We start from the raw sequence: 17,757 nt of genomic DNA on the forward strand, positions 1-17,757 counted from the left end.
TGCAAAATGTGAAATTAGCACGACGTTGATATATGTATACGTATATAGGGTAAAGATAGAAATCTTTGGGTATCAGAGCATATTCAGACTGCCGTCTGCACTAAATCAAAACTATGTACATTCTGTTTCATATTCGCTATTATTATTCAGATGTGTACATTCGCAGAAAGAACACTTGGAATCTGATAAAACAAAGTAAAATAGATCCGTCTAGCGGATCAGAAATTCCCGAACTCTCCTTCCATATTCAAACCAATGACATCAGACTTAAGGCAAATTGCTCTCTCAGAGCATGAAAACACCCAAAATCGCACCAATAACACTACCCAGTAATCCGGCCGATGAAACAGCGCTGCCACCAGCGGCAAGCGCAATAGTAGGCGATGATGTAGCCTTTCCAGTGCCGGTGCTTGTGGCGGCGCCACCGGGGACAACGGTGGTCTTGACGATGGTCGATTGGGGGATCAAAGAGGTCACGGATCCGGAGATGAAGGTTGAGAAACTTGTGCTGGAGGTGGTGATGGTGCTGTTGGAGCCGCCGGTTGAGACAGAGATAACGGAGATGGGTGGGACGACGGTGGCGCTGGTTGGGATGCCGGTTACGGAGGTCGTTGATCTGGATATCTTGTTAGTATGTTTTGATCAATAGAAGTTTTGGTAGGACGGAACGAACCCTGTAGAGGTGGAAGCTGGAGTGGAAGATGCTATAATTGGTGAGCTGCTGCTTATAATCACTGCAGTACTACTACCGGTAGAGGTACTGGTTTGAGATAGAGGAGGGGTGGAGCTAGTACTGGTTCCTGTAGATGTAACCGAGCCGACTGAAGTGGTACTTCCAGTCGAAGTCGTCGATCCAGAAGTAGACGTAGTACTACCGGTAGTGGTGGTAGAGCCAGCACCACCATTCACAATCGTGAATTCACCAGATTCCGGAAATGCGCCAGTGCCTCCATTTCGGGGGTCCAAGACGACGTGGTAGTTGGTTCCATCAGCGACGCCGGTGAAGGCAGCGACATGATAGGAGAACGTAGACGTCGCGGTACCCGCGATAGAGGCCTGGGTCACACCGGTGGCGACCAGCTTTCCGGGGTTTGGGTTGGCGAGCTCGATCTCCCAGTTGGTGAAGTCGGAGGAGTCGTATGTCCAGACGACGTCGAAGCCTTGAGTTGCGTCGATGGTGTCGCCGGAAGCGGGCTTCAATATTTCAATCCCTAGTATCGTTAAAATATATTCATATGAATATTTTGAAGAGATGAACTTACCCTGCACAGCAGAGAAGAGAGTGGCAGTCGCTACAAGCGAGACGGGGACAAACGAGTGCATGATGAAAGACAAACAACGATATCTCTAAACAAAATAAAAAATAATTATTAGTATATTTGTTTTGATAAACGATTGACTTGGTCCGAACAAAATTATAGACGGGACGTAGGGTCTATATAATCGACCGAACTAGGGTAGCATAGCTTACTTCAACCCTGGAAAAAAAAGTCAAATGTTTCAAGCCGAAACCACGGATTCCCCCAAAATTAGACTTGACTTGGGATCGTCCTTTAGCGTTGGCACGTCGTTGTAAGTCACCAAGCACGGTAGCGAAAGCTGGTGAAATTTGAATGTAACTCTGGAAATTTCGTGGGAGCACAGGATCTTAACAACGTGGTTAAACCCCAGGTTTGACGTTGGAATGTCAGAAGTACTCCGTAGTAGCAGATGTTTCGGGGCTGAAAATGGAAAAGGAAGTACAGATGTAAATCAACTCGGTCGCAATTGTTCAATCGTTGTTCTCGTTAGGCAGAGTATCTCAGTGGGAGTAATTAATTTCTAGAAATATTCTTAATGATCGCGAGAAAGAAATCCTGCCCATAAATACATCCTCATAAAGTGAGACATCATAGATCATGTGCATCCAGCAAGGTACAAAGACAACCAGACAAACAACTACGTAAGGTACACATTTTTGCCCATACTCAAGAAGTCAAAGCAGCACGACATCCACAGCAATAGCTTCATTTGACTGGTTTACTTTTCCGGAGAGTACTTATGTAACACACCGCGACGAAGGCTTAGTGGATACCGATCCCTCATTCGGGGCCAACGAGAGTAGTAGATCGATTGAGATGCAACGTGCTCCAGCCAATAGAAACCAGCAGATCATCACCTTAGTCCGGTACTTTTGTTGCTTCGGACTGCTTGTTTCATATTTTCTTGTCAATTGCTTATGCCGAGCAATGAGCATCGAGGACGCTAATTTAGTCTTGTCAGGGTTGCATGCAATGCTCTTGGATTGGGGCTATCGTCAAGTATTAGTCACTTAGTCAGACATATGTGACGCAATTCCTGTTGTATGAAGTAGTGACTTGTCACTTTTGCCTTACCGAGGTCGTGGTCAGGATGCTTACAGTATGCGAACTATCGACTAGTCTGGAGATCTTCTGAGACATGTTGTTTTTCTATTCTGTCAACCAAGTCAAATGATTATGTGCTCTTTGCTTGTTCACTACGATACAACCTCACAATTAAGATAATGGAAAAAGAGAATACAGAAAATGACTATTGTCTCGGATGCGTGGGTTCGGCATACAGGAATTGTAACATTGTCATGCCCTAATTGTGATTTCTGCACTTGACTGGACCACCTCTTCCTACTACTCTGGAGTATACCCCAACGCTAGCTAACGGTAAATACGACCCCTAAAACGGCTACGCTTGACGCTGTTTTATGCGTTATTCTTCCTGTCATCTTAATTATCGAGCTCGCACGTGATCTGTTTCTGCCCACTATTTAGGGTGGATAAATTAGGGATGTCGTTATGTCCCGTAGTTTATGTTATCTGATTATAGATATTAATTATAAAATAGGAAAGGTAATTGATTCACTCTTATCGTATCGATTTTAGCTCATTTTGTCTCAATGCTTCGATGATTTGGGCACTGGTCTCAAAGTAAAGCACGCGTTGTCATCTATTGATCCGGAATGTCAAATCATCTGACAAAATCACGATATAAGTATTACATCCCTTTTTGGTGCCATACAGACTTAAGATCTACTGTAAATGCATCTGCAACAACGAAACCCCTCATCGAAATCTCTCCAAGCATCGCACAAATTGATTCCGTCTCTCGAGCGGTCGTTACTCTTGCACCTGCTACTCTCAAGGGAAAAAAAAACAACACAGCCGCCAAATTTGAGGTCTTCAAAGAGATCTCAGTAATTCGTAGAATCTCATCAACGTGATTCTGAACAACATCCTGTGAGATTGTGGGCGTGGGTATTTTGTTGAATTGAGCGCGGTAGTCGAAGATACCGGATAGATAGATGGAGATGCCGTGAAAATAGATTGTTGCGAGAACGGAATTGGAATCATATTCGGGCGTACCAGTATCGGCAGACCATTTTTGGAAGTTCGCATACCAATCGTCAAGAGTCGACCGGACCACGAAACCTTCAGCTGCAAGCTCAAGGAGGACCCTGTGAGGGGATATATTTGGACACTTGGAGCACGGGTTGAGCAGATCCCATACCCTGCGCTCGGTCAATCATACAATAATAGGATATAGAGGGCCTGGTAGTGTACTTACCGGTCACTTATCGAAGAACATGCGATCATCAAATCGAATAATAGTTCTTTTGGATGCCAGTTGTTATTATCATCCTCGTTCCAGATCTGAGTTGTGAGTGACATCCATTCCGGCTGGCAGAGAAAAGTAGGTTCCGAGTATATAAGTGCGCGGCAAATCTCGAAGACCCGTACTGTGAGAAAAAACGACCGCCCCGAGCCAGCTATATGAGCTTCTGGACCGCGAAGCTGAAGCATTTTGGACGTGCCGTACAAAAAATGCTTCACCCAGCCTTCTCCAGTCACATCGTACATGAGCTAATTGAAAAATTAACGTCCAGCTTCTGATATATATTCCACTCAAGATACTGGTTACCTACCTCGAACAGCCCCAAGAAGAACGTGGTCCATAGATTGACATCTCGAGGGGTGTTGTTGCTTACAATCTCGGCTTTCAATTTGGCAATCGAGGTGTGGTAGGCCGTGAATGCTCCCACGGCCGCATCTTTCCTTTCCGGAGGTAGAGTCGGCACCGGTCTCCTGCTCAGATCAAGTGCACCCAGGGCAATGGATGCATGATACATGCTGGGAGATCTCTGAAATTCCGATATGATAGTGCCGAGGTCTAAGGGGCCTCCAAAGTCATTTCTGGCCAGAAAGTCTGAGAAGAAATGCTTTACAAAGAGAGCTGAGCTTCCTTCTGAAACCTTGGGGCAAAGCCTAAGCAGAGGAAGCTGAGAGGCGAGCGGGAGACAGTCAGAGCCTTTAGATAGTGCCGAGGCATTGACAAAGACTATACTAGCCTGTGGCTGAATTGCTTGAGGGACGCATTGCTGTTTTCTTTTTGTGCAATACTGACAGGGAGCACCGCCTTCGCACTACTGGGAGTTAAATAGGGTAACGTTCACGGGGAAGGTAATGCTGACCTTGATTCTGCGTCGTGCACAGGCCGTGCATCTAGTGCGAGCAGTCCGCCGATCGAGTGGTCCCAGGACAGCCATTTCTCGAAATCAAATGTGGGAAATTTCCGAGCATTCTGTGCAGGAAATGGCCTGGAAATGCCTCATGACCCCTCGCTTGAACGGAGCGGCAATTGGGTACAAGCCGGAAGCTACCAATTATCTTGGCATCGAGTTCAAGATGATAATTTAATCAACATAGGTCTCCTAGGTGCTAGGTAACACCATTTCCACTATTAATTCTGTTCAAGAAATCCGGTAAAGATGAAATGGATTCCATGCCAAGACATGCCCGCTAAGTTAATCGGCCTTTCCTGAAAAGGCAGCATTCGAACGCAATTTCTTGGCACAGGAATCTCAGCCTCCAGTCATCAGTCCTAATCATAAGCGAAAGACGAGCATATTATCAAATTTCCATGGAAAGGATCCATGAACGCGCTTAATCATTGCCCGATCTGGTAGGATAGACGTCAAGATGTCCCGGCTCACATCAGCCCAAAAGGACGCCAAAGAGTCCGTGGGATTGACTCTAGAATCCTATATAAGATGGAGAAGTTTGCCCTTTTTTTCTTTCCTAAAGCACAATTCTTCCTGCCTTTGCGCTTCATTATTTTGCCATGATGTTCAAGTCCTCTAATAAACGCCTGCTGCTTGCCGGTCTCTTTACCCAGCTTCTCCCGAGCATCGGCGCGGTGTCCTTTCCCACCGCGGTAGGCTTTTTCAACACCAGCATTGCGACAACCCAGCTCATTGACCATCAACGTTTGGATCCATACGCTCCAACGCCACAGCCACGTACTTTGATGATCTCTCTATTTCATCCCGTCCCTCCAGCAGCATGTTACCCCTCCCTGACGCCCTACATGGACCCTATTAGCGCAACCTTCGAGGATGGAGAGTATGCACCGGTTGGTGTCCCAGCCGGCGCCTTCGGCTCACTTACCCTTCAAACCTGCAAGCCTTGTCCGGCTTCAAATCCCAGTCGCCGCGTCAAGGGGCCTAGTTATCCGCTTATTCTCTTCTCACCTGGCCAGGGGAATTCTCGACTCTTGTATAGCGCTGTGGTACAGCAGTACGTATTTCTTATCTGCAGTTTCCCGCTCATCTAGGCCTTCGATCAAGAGATCTCGCTAAGTTTCACTTCCCCACAGACTGGCCAGCACTGGCTACATCGTCGTAACAATCGACCATACCTACGACGCAAACATTGTGACATTCCCAGGCAATGTCACAATCCTTGCTGCAAATATTACAACCGATGCTCAAATCGTAGATGACCTGAACGTCCGCGTGAAAGACGTATCCTTCGTCCTCGACCAACTCCAGCGTCCATCCGTCATCTCAAGGCTCATCCCAGGCCGAACTTGCGGGTTGGATACCTCTAAAGTGGGAATCTACGGTCACTCCCTTGGCGGCGCCACCGCAGCTGAGGCTATGCTTTCTGATTCCCGTCTCATTGGGGGTGTTAATCTGGACGGAACATTCTTCGGCTCTGTCATCGACCGGGGGTTGGATAAGCCGTTCATGATCATGTCGCACGAAGGCAAGAATTTGACAACTGATGAGACTTGGGCTGCACTGTGGCCGAAGTTGAAAGGCTTTAAGAGAGGATTTATGCTTAGTGGTAGTACGCATGGTACGTATACGGATTTGGCGGAAGCCGCTGACTTGATTGGTCTGAGAGAGGCCTCTCCGACACAGGTGGCCGCATTATTGGGGAGTATTGATGGGGAAAGAGCCCTTCAAATTATTGGTGCTTATACTAGCAGATTTTTTGACTTTGTTTTGAAGGGGAAGAAAAGTGACTTATTAGATCGGTCCAGTGTGGAGTTTCCTGAGGTGACTGTTGGAGAAAATTAAGCCATGTCAACGAATAAGTTATCCGAGCAAACTGAATTGGGGTTAGATCGTATTATAATAATCACTGGATAGAATATAAACTAGTCTATTTATATATTCATTTTAAAGTCTAAGTAAGAGTATAGCTTTGTTGTAGGAATATTAATATGTGGTAAATAGCCATTTTATATATAATTACTAGGGCGTCACTCACCCCTGTGGAGTACTTTATGTCTCAGAGCAGAATCTCTGCTAGATTTTCGACCTTAAGCGAGAGTCTGTACATGCCATTCTCCATTTTGTTCGCAAGAAGAAAACCGCTTGCTATCAATTTCGGCAATGACTAATGAACGACGCTGTCTATCGACGAGAATGATCAAATACATTGACATTCCCTATACTTTGTGAAAAACGTCCTTCAAATAATCAAATGCTCCCAAAGGCACTCCCAAATGACGCATAATACAATACGCCGTCGTCAAATGGAAATGGAAATTCGGAATCGCATATTGCGACACATAGTCCTGGCCCGTCGCAAACCGGAAGTTGCCCATCTTGGTCTCCATGATGACTTCCTGGTCGGCCATCGCATCCATGGCTTCGGGTTTGGCGGTCTCTAGAATCTCGATTGTGCGCTTGATGCGCTCTTGGAGTTCCTCGAAGGTTGTTTCGTTGTCCTCCAATGTGGGGACCTCGTGAGGGCCAAGGCGTTGGATGGTTGATTTGGCGGTATTGGAGCAGCTTTGGACTTGGTATGAAATTCTACAGTCAAAATGTGGTCAGAGATAAAGGTGCTGTTAAGTTTCCAATGCCCGGGACAAGTCAGAGCTTACCCTCTCATGTCCTCAATCAGCCGGAATGACAGCATGGATGCCGCTGTCATACCTTCCTTTTGCTCCGCGAATTGGGCGCCCTTCGTGAGCAAGTGCGAGAGGTTGTTAAGGTAGTGAATGAAGACGGGGACCGTCTGCTTGTAAAGGCCAGGCATCTTGAATGATTATTTCGCAATTGAATACAACAATCACGGAATCAAGAAACTAGGTAGGTCTCAATGACAATTTAAATATCTACGAACTCTAAACTGCGAACGGACACGTTAATTGTCTCGAGCTGTGTCACCGTAGTTGCGGGGTGGATTGATAAGCACCATGCTAAATTGTATGTTGTTCGCAGGTTTATCCGACGCCTCGTAGCTATAAATACACACTAGGAGCTCTGGGAGCTCACAAAAAGAACTTAGCAGCCTCAGCTGAAAGCTTGAGAACCTTTATTGCTGCATTCGAGACTAGGCTGGACGGAGCTCCACTATAGACCTCAGCTCCTGGCTCTTATTTTTCGTTGGATGTTGCTCGAGTCCTACAGGATCTGTGGATAATATCGGACGGCGACTTGTTTTTAGTGGATAAAATGCCTTGTTGAGGGGAAATAAATCTTATGTAGAGCGTATTATTATCGGATATCAAAGCACCTGCCTCCTCGTCGCAGACATAGTACAGGTTTTTTGAAGTCCTTGATATTTCGCGGGTATTAAAGTTTCCATCGATCCAATGATTGTAAGGATCCAACAGAGTGCTTTTTAGATCGACGAATCAGAATAATACGATATATTATTCCATCCATCCAGTGCATCTGTCCATCAATATTCCCAATTTTGAGATTCGTGTCGGAGGGTTGGCCGAAGCAATCAGATCAGCTGAACAATGCATCAGTCTCTACAAGAGAGAATGAAGTATGCATGGTTGGAGGGGTTGATTGACAGGATGGATATTTTTCACGTTTGCTCCAGTCGAAGTTAGTTGGCATGTGTGACAGACCACGGAACGCATGTCTAGCCATGGAAAATAGACGTCGCCATCAATTTTGACGAAGGATATGATGTATTGAACGAAATGCACCGTATACAGGATATATTAAGGTATGCTTAAATCCCTGCAATATCGGACGTATTAAATTCGGCGACTTATCCGAAATGGCTGTATTTTGGTGCGCTAAGTGAGGTGAATGGCATTCCAGTCGGAAGGACCAACTTATTCCATTGTAAGAGCTATGGAAAACTTCTGATTACCTCAGAGCGCTTGAATTTCCATCTTGATAAATGGCAGCGAGGAGAAATGAACGAAGGGAAGGAGAAAACCCTCCAGAAAAATCGCGCTTTTCGACGCGCGAAAAGGCTTCTGGAATTTGTGATTCAGTGCACATACACGAGCAATTCGCTTCTTATGTCAGAATACCATGAGGTGGTCATTTCGATAGAGATGCTTCTCATTTCGCTATTTAAAGCATGCAACGCAATCTATGGCAGCGAGGCGTGAGATGCTACACCATCCTTTTTCTTCCCCATGAACAAGCTGCCCAGATGGAAGCCCGGCACAAAATAGGCAGGTCATGCTTCATCTGAAAGCACTTATGGTGTCGCAGGGTTGTTGTCAGCACCAGCTGAAAACTTGAGCAAAGTCTGATGTCTGACTCACTCTATATCATCGAGTTACAGGGCACTGAAGATCTGCTTGAGTGTCACGCCTCCTGCACTCAAGAAGCGTCGACAAACAACCAGATCGACGACAGTACATATAACAACACACCACGGCATGCCCTGCAAGGATGTTCGTGCGACTTTTTTCACGTCGATATCTCAGAGACATTTAAGATTATCTAACAAGATCACATCCCTATTACCAAACCAGCACAAGCACGAATTATCGACTACGGCTCGACGCCACTTCGTACGAGCCCGGAAACTCACGTTTCAATTTGCAGAAGCCGCAGTTGATGCTGAGGAACTGTGGGATTTTTACGTGTCTAGCGTCTCATCGGACATGAGTAACAGCGTTGACTTATTCATGATCTATCTAGTGGCTCCTGCTCTGGGGATTGAGCTGTTCGATCTTGGACAGCGAAAAATGTCAACATAAAAAGCTCTCAATGGCCAGCCTGGCGACATCCTTACGGGAATGCGCGATCAGTAAGCCAGAAGATGAGCCACCTATTTGGTTACTGTTCTTGAGGCATGAACTATGCAAGAATGAACATACAGGACAACTTTATCTCAGAAGTATGCCTATATCAACCATATACTTTAACATCATATCCAGGGCTTTTGTCTTCCCCTCCCAAATCTATACTGTACTGTGTTCTCGGTATAGGTGTGAGCAACGCGCTAGTCATGTAGCACAGCCAACAATCTGTTGCTTGTATCACCGCCACCCCCACAATCATCAAATCCAACTCCAACCACATCCCACAGCCTTCATCAAGCTAATTATCCCAAGCATACCTTTGTTCCTCGTAGATCAAGCAACATGCCCCTCAAAATTCTCTGCTTCGGCAACTCTCTAACAGCAGGCTTCCGATCCTATGGCATCAAGCCCAATCATCCATATGCACTGACCCTAAAAGAACAACTCCTCTCCGCCGAACTAGATGCTTCGATTCTAGGGGGTGATGGGCTAGTTGATATTGATGTTGAGGGGCAACCGGGTGATTTGGTGAATTGTCCGCCTGGAAGGTTTCTGGAGAGGATGAAGAGGAGATGTACGTCTCCCCCCCTCGCATGGAATAGAAGGATGTACAGACGCAAATTGGGGATATAAGTATAGAGTATTTGGATAGCTGACTAACGATGAATATGTACTATAGTAGCAGCAAAAAGTTACGATTGGATCATAGTACTGGGTGGAACAAAGTACGTACCATACCATGTCCCTTCTCAAGCCTTCAAGAGAAGAATACCGACCTAGGTAACATCCATTGACATGATCCAATGCATTAAGTGACCTAGGTTACGGCTCCTTCAGCGCAGACCAGATCTACACCGGCCTCAAAAAAACCTGGTCTCTAGCCCTATCCTCCTCGCCAACCACCAAAGTCCTTGCCCTCACAGTGCCCGAATGCGCATACAAATCCGAGAAATTAGATCGGAATCGAGATGCGTTGAACAAATTCATTTTGGAGCATAAGGAGGAAAGATTGTATGTCCCCCTTATACCACCCCCTCCTCTAGTTTCTCTTAAAACAGAAAGCTGTGTAGTGAGGAAGGGCAGTGCTGATTAATCCACATAGTTATGCATTTGACCTCAAATCGGCGATTCCGTATCACGACATGGATGAGCAGCGCCGAGAGGAGAATTGGGATGATGGATTGCATCTTACGGATAAGGGGTATGACTTGATGGGGGAAGTTGTTTCGGAAAGGCTTCTGGAGTTGTTGACGAAGCCCCCTTCTACTTGAAGCGAGGACTGGTTTACCTGGGTAGACATTCGTGCGATTTGGTAGAAAATAGTAGATTACAAATGCATATGTGCAAATAATCAAATCGAAATAAAGAAAGATAATTGGAACCGAGAGAAACTGAAATACAAGAAGAACAGACATGAAGATATCATATATACGTATTATGGGTGGCACCGAAAACTCCCGAGTTCTGAGAATCAAAAATAATTGGTTTGACGTCTCTGAATTCGCTCTGGGACTTGAATGTTCCTCTTCCGGAGGTTCTCAACATCTGCCGTTTTCAATGGAACCAACTCAAAGTTCTTTGGAAGTTGATCATATGGTGTTCCACCCCTATTAACATGTTAGTACTTGCAGATTCAAATGCAGGAAGAAGTGGCTTGAGACTAACTTTAACTTAATCATCACAAGGTTTCGGGCTCGGTCCTTCAAGTCGACCTGCTTCCGCGCATGGAGAACTCTTCCAGAAACCTCATCCTGAGACTTGATCTTGGACCAGCTAATGCCATGCTCCTCAACAAGACGGATGAATTGGGCGTCTTCCTCGGAGGTCCATGGTCGACGAGTTTGTGCTGGTTTCATAGGTGACACTTGGGACGATTGGGAGGCATCAGGCGCGACGGTCCCATTCGATGGACCAGCGTCTGCGCCGTGACGAGCTTGAAGAGAAGCGGCACGGTCATGTCTGGGTCGTTTAACGGTTTGCACGGGCTTCTGAGCACGCCTGTCCTGTACATCAATGCGTCTGTCATCACTCTCGAATTCTCCGTCTTCATCTTCATCCACGTCATCTTCTCGTGCGCGTTTACGCGATGCCTGGACGCCGGAATCAAGTCTTTGAGAATCAATCGGCGACACTTTGGAAGCGGTGGTTTGGCGGTCGATAAATGCTTGCGCATTTTGTGGTCTGCCGTTTGCTCGTCCCTGATGAGCCAATTGCGCACCAGGCGACCCGGACACTCCAGGTCCTGCAGGGTACCGCGAAGCCGGCGTCACTGGGAGCGATCTCCGTGCGATCGGCTTGGCAGTAAGTCTCGAGAGTTGGCGTCCAAAGTCTGGCGTCGTTTGTTTACCACCTGTACTCAGACGCTCTTTGGCGCGAGTCAAGGCTACAATGTTCTGGAATCCCCCAAAAGATTGTCGCTCTCTTGCTTCACGCCTTTCCATGATCTCCGCTGGCGGAAGCAGCTCACGTCGCTGTTGCTGGCTAGCCTGTCTTTGAGACGTTGGCTCGGCATTATCTCCCATTTGAGTGTCATGAACTATATCCTCTTGGCCTCCTTGACTCATTGCGTTTTCAAGCTTCTCAAGCACGTCCTCCACACGTGGTTGTTGATCAAGGTGACTGTTGAGTTCTTCATTTCTTGAACKAAGCCATTTTGCCACAGTGAAAATGAATTCCTCCCACGAAAACCGCTCATCGAGTGCATCAAAGTCTACTTGACCATCTGCCTGGAAACACGCAGTAATTTCACGGATGCGGTCGTTAACTTCTTTAGTATATTGTTCTGGAAGATTACCATCAACATCTTGGAAGGATGGCAAAGAGAATCCACGAAGAGTTGGAGTTGGACTTGCTGGTGCTTGTGAATCAAGATTTGCATTATAAAACACATCTTGTAATAGCAAGTTGGGGTCAAGGTCTGTGACACCCTTATCATAGAGGAGACGCATCTTCAAGAATTGAGTTCTCACTTGAAGTGCCAAATCAAATGTCTCGCGTCGGAGACCACTGATGCCCGCATTCTTGGCCATATTCTCATTTGCTAGTGCACTGAGAAAAGGCATTGGAAATTGCCCCTCGAGTGCATACAAGCTTTCTTCGGCATCTTCTGTCATTGTAATACGAGTCAAAATCTCCAAGGCAAGTTGAGCACAGTTTGATTTGTAGATAATGCCGTCAACGCGCCAGGTCTTTGATTCATGCTCAATAGGTGGAAAAATAGCGGTCATTTTATCGAGGGAAATGTAAACGTCAGAGCCAAACAGATCTAGCTGTGAAGAAAAATTGTTACTCAGGTATTGTAACCTTCTGGTCTGGCTGCTTTTTGGATTGGCCAAGTGCCGTGCTAACTCCGCGATGCGGCTAGGCGACGAGAAACTGGAGGAGAAAAACTCGAGAAGCCTTGTAGATGCAGCTTGGAGGTTGGGAAGCGCTTCAACCATAGCAACGGCATCAATCTCACCACTATCAGCATCAGAGTCTCCTGGTTGGAGTGTCGCGCCAGACATATCATGGCCATTTGGCGAGTCTACAATAGCTTCATGTGCCAGTTCGCTATCCAGCTGCTGTTTTACCGCACTTGAGGAGACCGCGGAAGACTCAGGTTCCTCAGAGTCTTCTTCACCAACAGGCGCTAGTTCTGTCGAGAAATGGTCAGTGCCTGCGAATTTGGATTGTGAGGTGATGCTGATGTGAGGTGAATCGAAGTTATATATAAAGCACCAAGTGCGGAAATGAGGAAGCAAGAGAGTATCACGAGAGATGAGGTCAATCAGAAGCGAAGAGTTTGGTTGCAGGTGACTTAAAATAATCAAAGTTGGTAATCGTAATGAATCTACTCACCAGGTTGAGCTTTCTTTCCCTTACCCTTGCCGTTGCTGTTTTGGGCGATGGCATCATCCACATCACCACTTGAGCTTCTGGTGCTTCGTCTTCCGCCAGCAGCCTGCGACCGTCGAGGCGTAGCAGTTGCCTTTCCAGCTTTTGCAGCTGGCAATGGCGCTGCACTTGCAGACTTGTCTTTGGTCGTGTCGGGAGGTTGTGACGCTGTCGCGCCCGACCGCGTAGCACGCGGTGTCGGGTACTTTTCAAGTGGGTTGACAAAAGACGACATGATGATATGATAAGATAAGAGTACTAGGACATTGGGTTCAACAGGTTGAAGCAATTGAATAATGAAAAATTGTTGTCGAAGATGCTCGATCAACCGCGCTCACTGTCGTGATGTTGGGAGACAGAAATAGAGTGAGAGAGAGCCACAATCTTGAAAAAGAAAATCGGGGGGAAAGCCAGACTATCCTTACACTAGGGTTGGTTCTGCCGTTTATCACACCGCCCGTCTTTGAACCGCCGGACTAATTGTCTTGGCATTACCGTATTTGTTTTACACAAACGTCTCTCTGTAATGCAGACTGTTTACAATACTTAGTGGTCTTTAATCCACTCTTGACGAATCAGAAGCTGTGAATAAAGTTTCGAACAGAACATAACAAACATACCGCGGTCAGAAACAAGTTGTGAACGCAACCCTAACAAACGCACAACCCTTGGACTCGCAACCCTAACCAACAAATTAAAAATCCCAATGAGGACATTGCCGGCACTCGTGATGGCTTTCTGCTCAGCGATGATGGTGTACCATTTTTTTATCGAATTTTCAACATCGTGGAAATCAACTCGAAAACTTGAATCGCCCTTTTTGCCTACTTCTCGTGATACGTATAATTTTTTCAAATTCTTCTTTAGCTACCATATTGACGATTTAAGAGGCGTCGAATTGTGCTAAACTTAACCCTGACCCTATTCCTTTCCCCAACGCTCAACCCTATCCCTAACCCGAACCCTACATGTCCTGTCAGCCACCAATCACCTCAATTCCGCAAATGGTTCTATAGAACCTCGAGGCGGTCATGATTTCATTGATTTGTATATCAACAACAAAGAGTATAGGCGATTGAATCAGAATTGGAAATGACGTTGACTTTACTAGTTCTCGAAACACATAATGGAATTGTAAAATCGACTAGTTTGCGAAGCGGGCTTGTTTGCAGCGTAAAGTCTCGTAGAGTTGAACATCTTGAGGTTGACCGCTTTGCAGACCGCCTACCTTCTTGAAATGCTTACCGCATAGGAATGCCCCAATTTAGGTAAAGTGGTACCGGCAGTCGGCATTACTATTCGACCGGTATGTATTTGTGACGCCTGCTTTCGTCCCATTCGTTACTTACCAGCCATCATACCGCCATCGTATTGATTCCTTTGCTCAGTGCGCTTCATTGCTACAGACTGGTAAAAAGCCAAAAGTATTGAGTAAAAAGAAGAAATATATATTATATGGTAATAGTCGTATAGTAATGCATTTATAGAACAACACAAAGCGGGCACGACCTTAGAATATCGCTTCAATGAGGTAGATGATGCCAAAGACAAGGAAAGCGCCTGCTCCGCCCAATGTAACTGCAGGAATTCAAACGTTAGCATTGGGATATAACTCGAGGAAACAAAGAAGAACATACCCGCACGAAGACTGACTCGGCCAGCGATTGCTCGACCGCCAATGACTGCGGCAGCCGTGCAAATGCCATGGCCGGCGACAGCACCAATCGTAACCCACCAATAATCCTGACCAGCAGCCATGGCAATCGTTGCGATCTGGCTACGGTCTCCCCATTCACCAAGAAATGTCATGACAAAAGTTTGTACCCATGCAGGACTCAACAAGAGAGAAAAAAGGTTTGCCGTTCCTGCAGTAATGGTGTTTAACGAAAAGCCGCGCTCTGGCGACACTTCGCGCGACGATGCAGAGGAAACGCTTTCGGGGGGCGAAGGAAGACGATTAGTCGATCGCGTACGACCGCCGCGACCGGCCTCGAGTGCGTAGGGGGTAACTGAGGATCGTCGACGGTTCCTCAAACGTCGCTGTTCATGCTCTTTTTCTTCCAACTCCATCTCCACTTCCTTCATCTCTTCGCCGACACCTTCGTCCGGCGACATGGCATGTCCTTCCTTGAACATTTTGGCAGCGAAAACAAGAAACAGAAGTGCGGCGGCGAATTGCGTGTAGGACGCAGGTATAAGCGTAGGTACGGCGTGTCCGAGAACAGCAGAGAGGACGGTCATCGTAATCAAGGCCGAGAAAGCGGCACTAAAGACAAGTAGACGAGGATGACGCATAGCCATGAGCGCAGCAACCAAGAATGTCTTGTCACCAACCTCGGAGAACAAGATCATAGTGAAAGAGAGGAACAAGGAGTGTATAGGGCTGAAAACATTCCCCCCGCCAACGGCTCCAGTAGTCGAATCGCCTGTCTTGGTGAAGGGTTTCCTGCCAGGTGGTGCAGCTTTGTAATCGAGGGAGCCATCAGTAGTCTGCCCAGGTGATTTCGGAGGGGGGATATTGTGCGGTTTTTCGGGTAGATCGTCGGGCTTCTATTTGAAAGATTCTGTAAGCAAGTACACTCTTTAATGGGCGGCATGCGATCATACCTCAAGCAGTGTATCTCCTGTCTTTTGATCTGTGACCTCGTAAGAATCTTCATAACCAGGAATCTTCTCCTGTTCGCTGTGTGGTAGAGGACGAGCCTCCTTAGGTGTTTCTGGCTTCTTGTCTTTGTATTGCTTGGTATCCTTGGTCTTTTCCGTCATACCACCTTCGGTGCCTCGTGTGCCCTCTTTGGGACCCAATCGACCAGGATCGTCCATGACTCCTTCATTCGAATTTGGGATCGCTTTGCCGTCAACTCCAACGCTGTTTCCAGCTTGTTCTGTGTCCGCAGCCGCGTACGTCTTTTTATCTGCCTTTTCCTTCTTGCGATCTCGCTCCGCGGCAGTCTCTACCCACGGCCCATCGTGAGGCTTGCCATCCTTTCCGTCCACTGGGGCGTCCAGCGTCCCTTTGGGAGCGGCTTTGGAGGAGGATCCTTTTTGCGACGAGAGATGGTCCGGAACTCCAACTGGTGGCTCAAGGATATCGGCTTTGGTGCCCGCAAGGCTGTCTGAGGAGCTTTCAACCGCAGTTGTGCCAATTGCCAATAGAACGACGGCGGCCGCAGTCGAAAGACGACTGATCCGCATTGTACGACGCGTCTAACTCGGTGATTTGAGAGGGTGATCTGGAGTGCGTGCAATCAGTGAGGTCTGATCGAGCGAGGATCTGTTGATCCACGAAAAGTGAGTGAAGTTGATTAATACATGGATAATGGTCGCTCGTATCAAAGGTATCACAAATGAAGAGCTGCTTGAAATGTCAATGCGCTCAGCAAGGCCCTGTTGAAAATAGAGAAAGCTTGTAGGTGAATTAGAAAGGACGAAAATAATGTAATGATTGAAGCCACTTGGCAAGGGGCCAGCCAGCCGCCACATGCAGCCAAGCCACCGCCCGCAACGGCATGCGCGCACGTGACCTCCTACGACTACTTATCCTCATTGGATCATCTACCTTACTTCTCCTGGACAGCGTGATTCTTGGAACATTTGAAGACTCCCCAGGAAATGTTAAATACCATGCTGCTATGCTTGCCACTACACTGATTTTGCACAGGCAATCCTGGACATGCTTCAACACGTATCTCATCCTCCTTTGCCGAAAGAGAAAAAGGTACACTGATTTCCAATTGTAGCCGAACATGTATCGGTCTCGTTTCCATAGAGAAATATCGCGTGCGATTTCTGAGCGTAAATGGTGACAATTTTTGACTATCTCCCTTGTGTCGCGAGAAATATTTTGTGGATGTGATTGCCGTTGTTCGTTCTCCGCGTTTTGACGCAGGGTCAAGATCTTTTCAAGATGATCGACATCAGTTTGCAGGTCATTAAGAGCAGAAGGCAACTTTTGAAACCGCTCGTGCAGACGCAGGCAGAATGAAGCTACATCAATGATGATAGCGGCAATGCTAGCAATGCCTCCCGCCGTCTCCAGCGTCATCTCTTCAGGCAATACAGATAGTAGTTATTTCTTGTCAATTTGAGCGGCAGTACTTTCCGACCAGTCTTTGGGGGTAGACAGCTCAATAGCTAGAACGCAATATAGTCTGGTCTATTTAAGGGGCTTGGAACTATATGCCATGACTTTTTCTCCTACAGAGCAAAGAAGACAGGAAGTGAATATTTTGGCAGACCTAAGTATTGTATCCTGTTCACAGAGTGTACACCCTGACTACGAGCACATTCCCTCGTAGTTCACACCTTACATTTTGAGCCTACTGAATCATTTCACAAAGAATAATCAACACCAGAAACTTGAACCGTGCTTCTCATTATCGCTCAAAGAGATACAGAATCACCTACTAAGCCTTGACTTGTACTTATTCCATGAAACAAGACCTTCTTTGATCGTTTCTGGTACTAAATACATGTGCACAGTACCTCCTGAAAAAATGAGTTTGCACAGATTCAGGAGCTTTTGGCTTGAAGGGATTTGCACAATGACTTATGAAATCTCGACGTTGC

General features: G+C 46.7%; 7 protein-coding genes across 7 annotated transcripts; 2 read left to right on the plus strand and 5 right to left on the minus strand.

The window, feature by feature from the left end:
• Positions 1–285: 285 nt before the first annotated feature.
• BHQ10_008912 (uncharacterized protein) lies at positions 286–1,323 on the minus strand (the record flags this gene model as incomplete). Its single annotated transcript, XM_040881770.1, has 3 exons — positions 286–616; positions 674–1,211; positions 1,263–1,323. The coding sequence occupies 3 exons, from the start codon at positions 1,321–1,323 to the stop codon at positions 286–288; spliced, it is 930 nt and encodes a 309-aa protein (XP_040737414.1).
• Positions 1,324–3,009: 1,686 nt separating this feature from the next.
• BHQ10_008913 (uncharacterized protein) lies at positions 3,010–4,141 on the minus strand (the record flags this gene model as incomplete). Its single annotated transcript, XM_040881771.1, has 3 exons — positions 3,010–3,523; positions 3,580–3,875; positions 3,938–4,141. 3 exons carry the CDS (start codon positions 4,139–4,141, stop codon positions 3,010–3,012), a joined length of 1,014 nt encoding a protein of 337 aa, XP_040737415.1.
• A 995-nt stretch (positions 4,142–5,136) lies between these two features.
• Positions 5,137–6,376, plus strand: BHQ10_008914 (uncharacterized protein; the record flags this gene model as incomplete). Its single annotated transcript, XM_040881772.1, has 2 exons — positions 5,137–5,588; positions 5,668–6,376. 2 exons carry the CDS (start codon positions 5,137–5,139, stop codon positions 6,374–6,376), a joined length of 1,161 nt encoding a protein of 386 aa, XP_040737416.1.
• A 374-nt stretch (positions 6,377–6,750) lies between these two features.
• On the minus strand, positions 6,751–7,343 carry BHQ10_008915 (uncharacterized protein; the record flags this gene model as incomplete). Its single annotated transcript, XM_040881773.1, has 2 exons — positions 6,751–7,117; positions 7,189–7,343. 2 exons carry the CDS (start codon positions 7,341–7,343, stop codon positions 6,751–6,753), a joined length of 522 nt encoding a protein of 173 aa, XP_040737417.1.
• Positions 7,344–9,654: 2,311 nt separating this feature from the next.
• BHQ10_008916 (uncharacterized protein) lies at positions 9,655–10,583 on the plus strand (the record flags this gene model as incomplete). The annotated part of the gene is made up of 3 exons (XM_040881774.1): positions 9,655–9,886; positions 10,134–10,323; positions 10,415–10,583. 3 exons carry the CDS (start codon positions 9,655–9,657, stop codon positions 10,581–10,583), a joined length of 591 nt encoding a protein of 196 aa, XP_040737418.1.
• Positions 10,584–10,783: 200 nt separating this feature from the next.
• On the minus strand, positions 10,784–13,423 carry BHQ10_008917 (uncharacterized protein; the record flags this gene model as incomplete). The annotated part of the gene is made up of 3 exons (XM_040881775.1): positions 10,784–10,919; positions 10,978–12,949; positions 13,153–13,423. 3 exons carry the CDS (start codon positions 13,421–13,423, stop codon positions 10,784–10,786), a joined length of 2,379 nt encoding a protein of 792 aa, XP_040737419.1.
• A 1,275-nt stretch (positions 13,424–14,698) lies between these two features.
• Positions 14,699–16,383, minus strand: BHQ10_008918 (uncharacterized protein; the record flags this gene model as incomplete). The annotated part of the gene is made up of 3 exons (XM_040881776.1): positions 14,699–14,766; positions 14,826–15,738; positions 15,796–16,383. The coding sequence occupies 3 exons, from the start codon at positions 16,381–16,383 to the stop codon at positions 14,699–14,701; spliced, it is 1,569 nt and encodes a 522-aa protein (XP_040737420.1).
• Between the last annotated feature and the right edge of the window lie 1,374 nt (positions 16,384–17,757).

This window comes from Talaromyces amestolkiae, assembly GCF_001896365.1.
Source record: "Talaromyces amestolkiae strain CIB chromosome Unknown scaffold21.1, whole genome shotgun sequence".
Taxonomy (NCBI): domain Eukaryota; kingdom Fungi; phylum Ascomycota; class Eurotiomycetes; order Eurotiales; family Trichocomaceae; genus Talaromyces; species Talaromyces amestolkiae.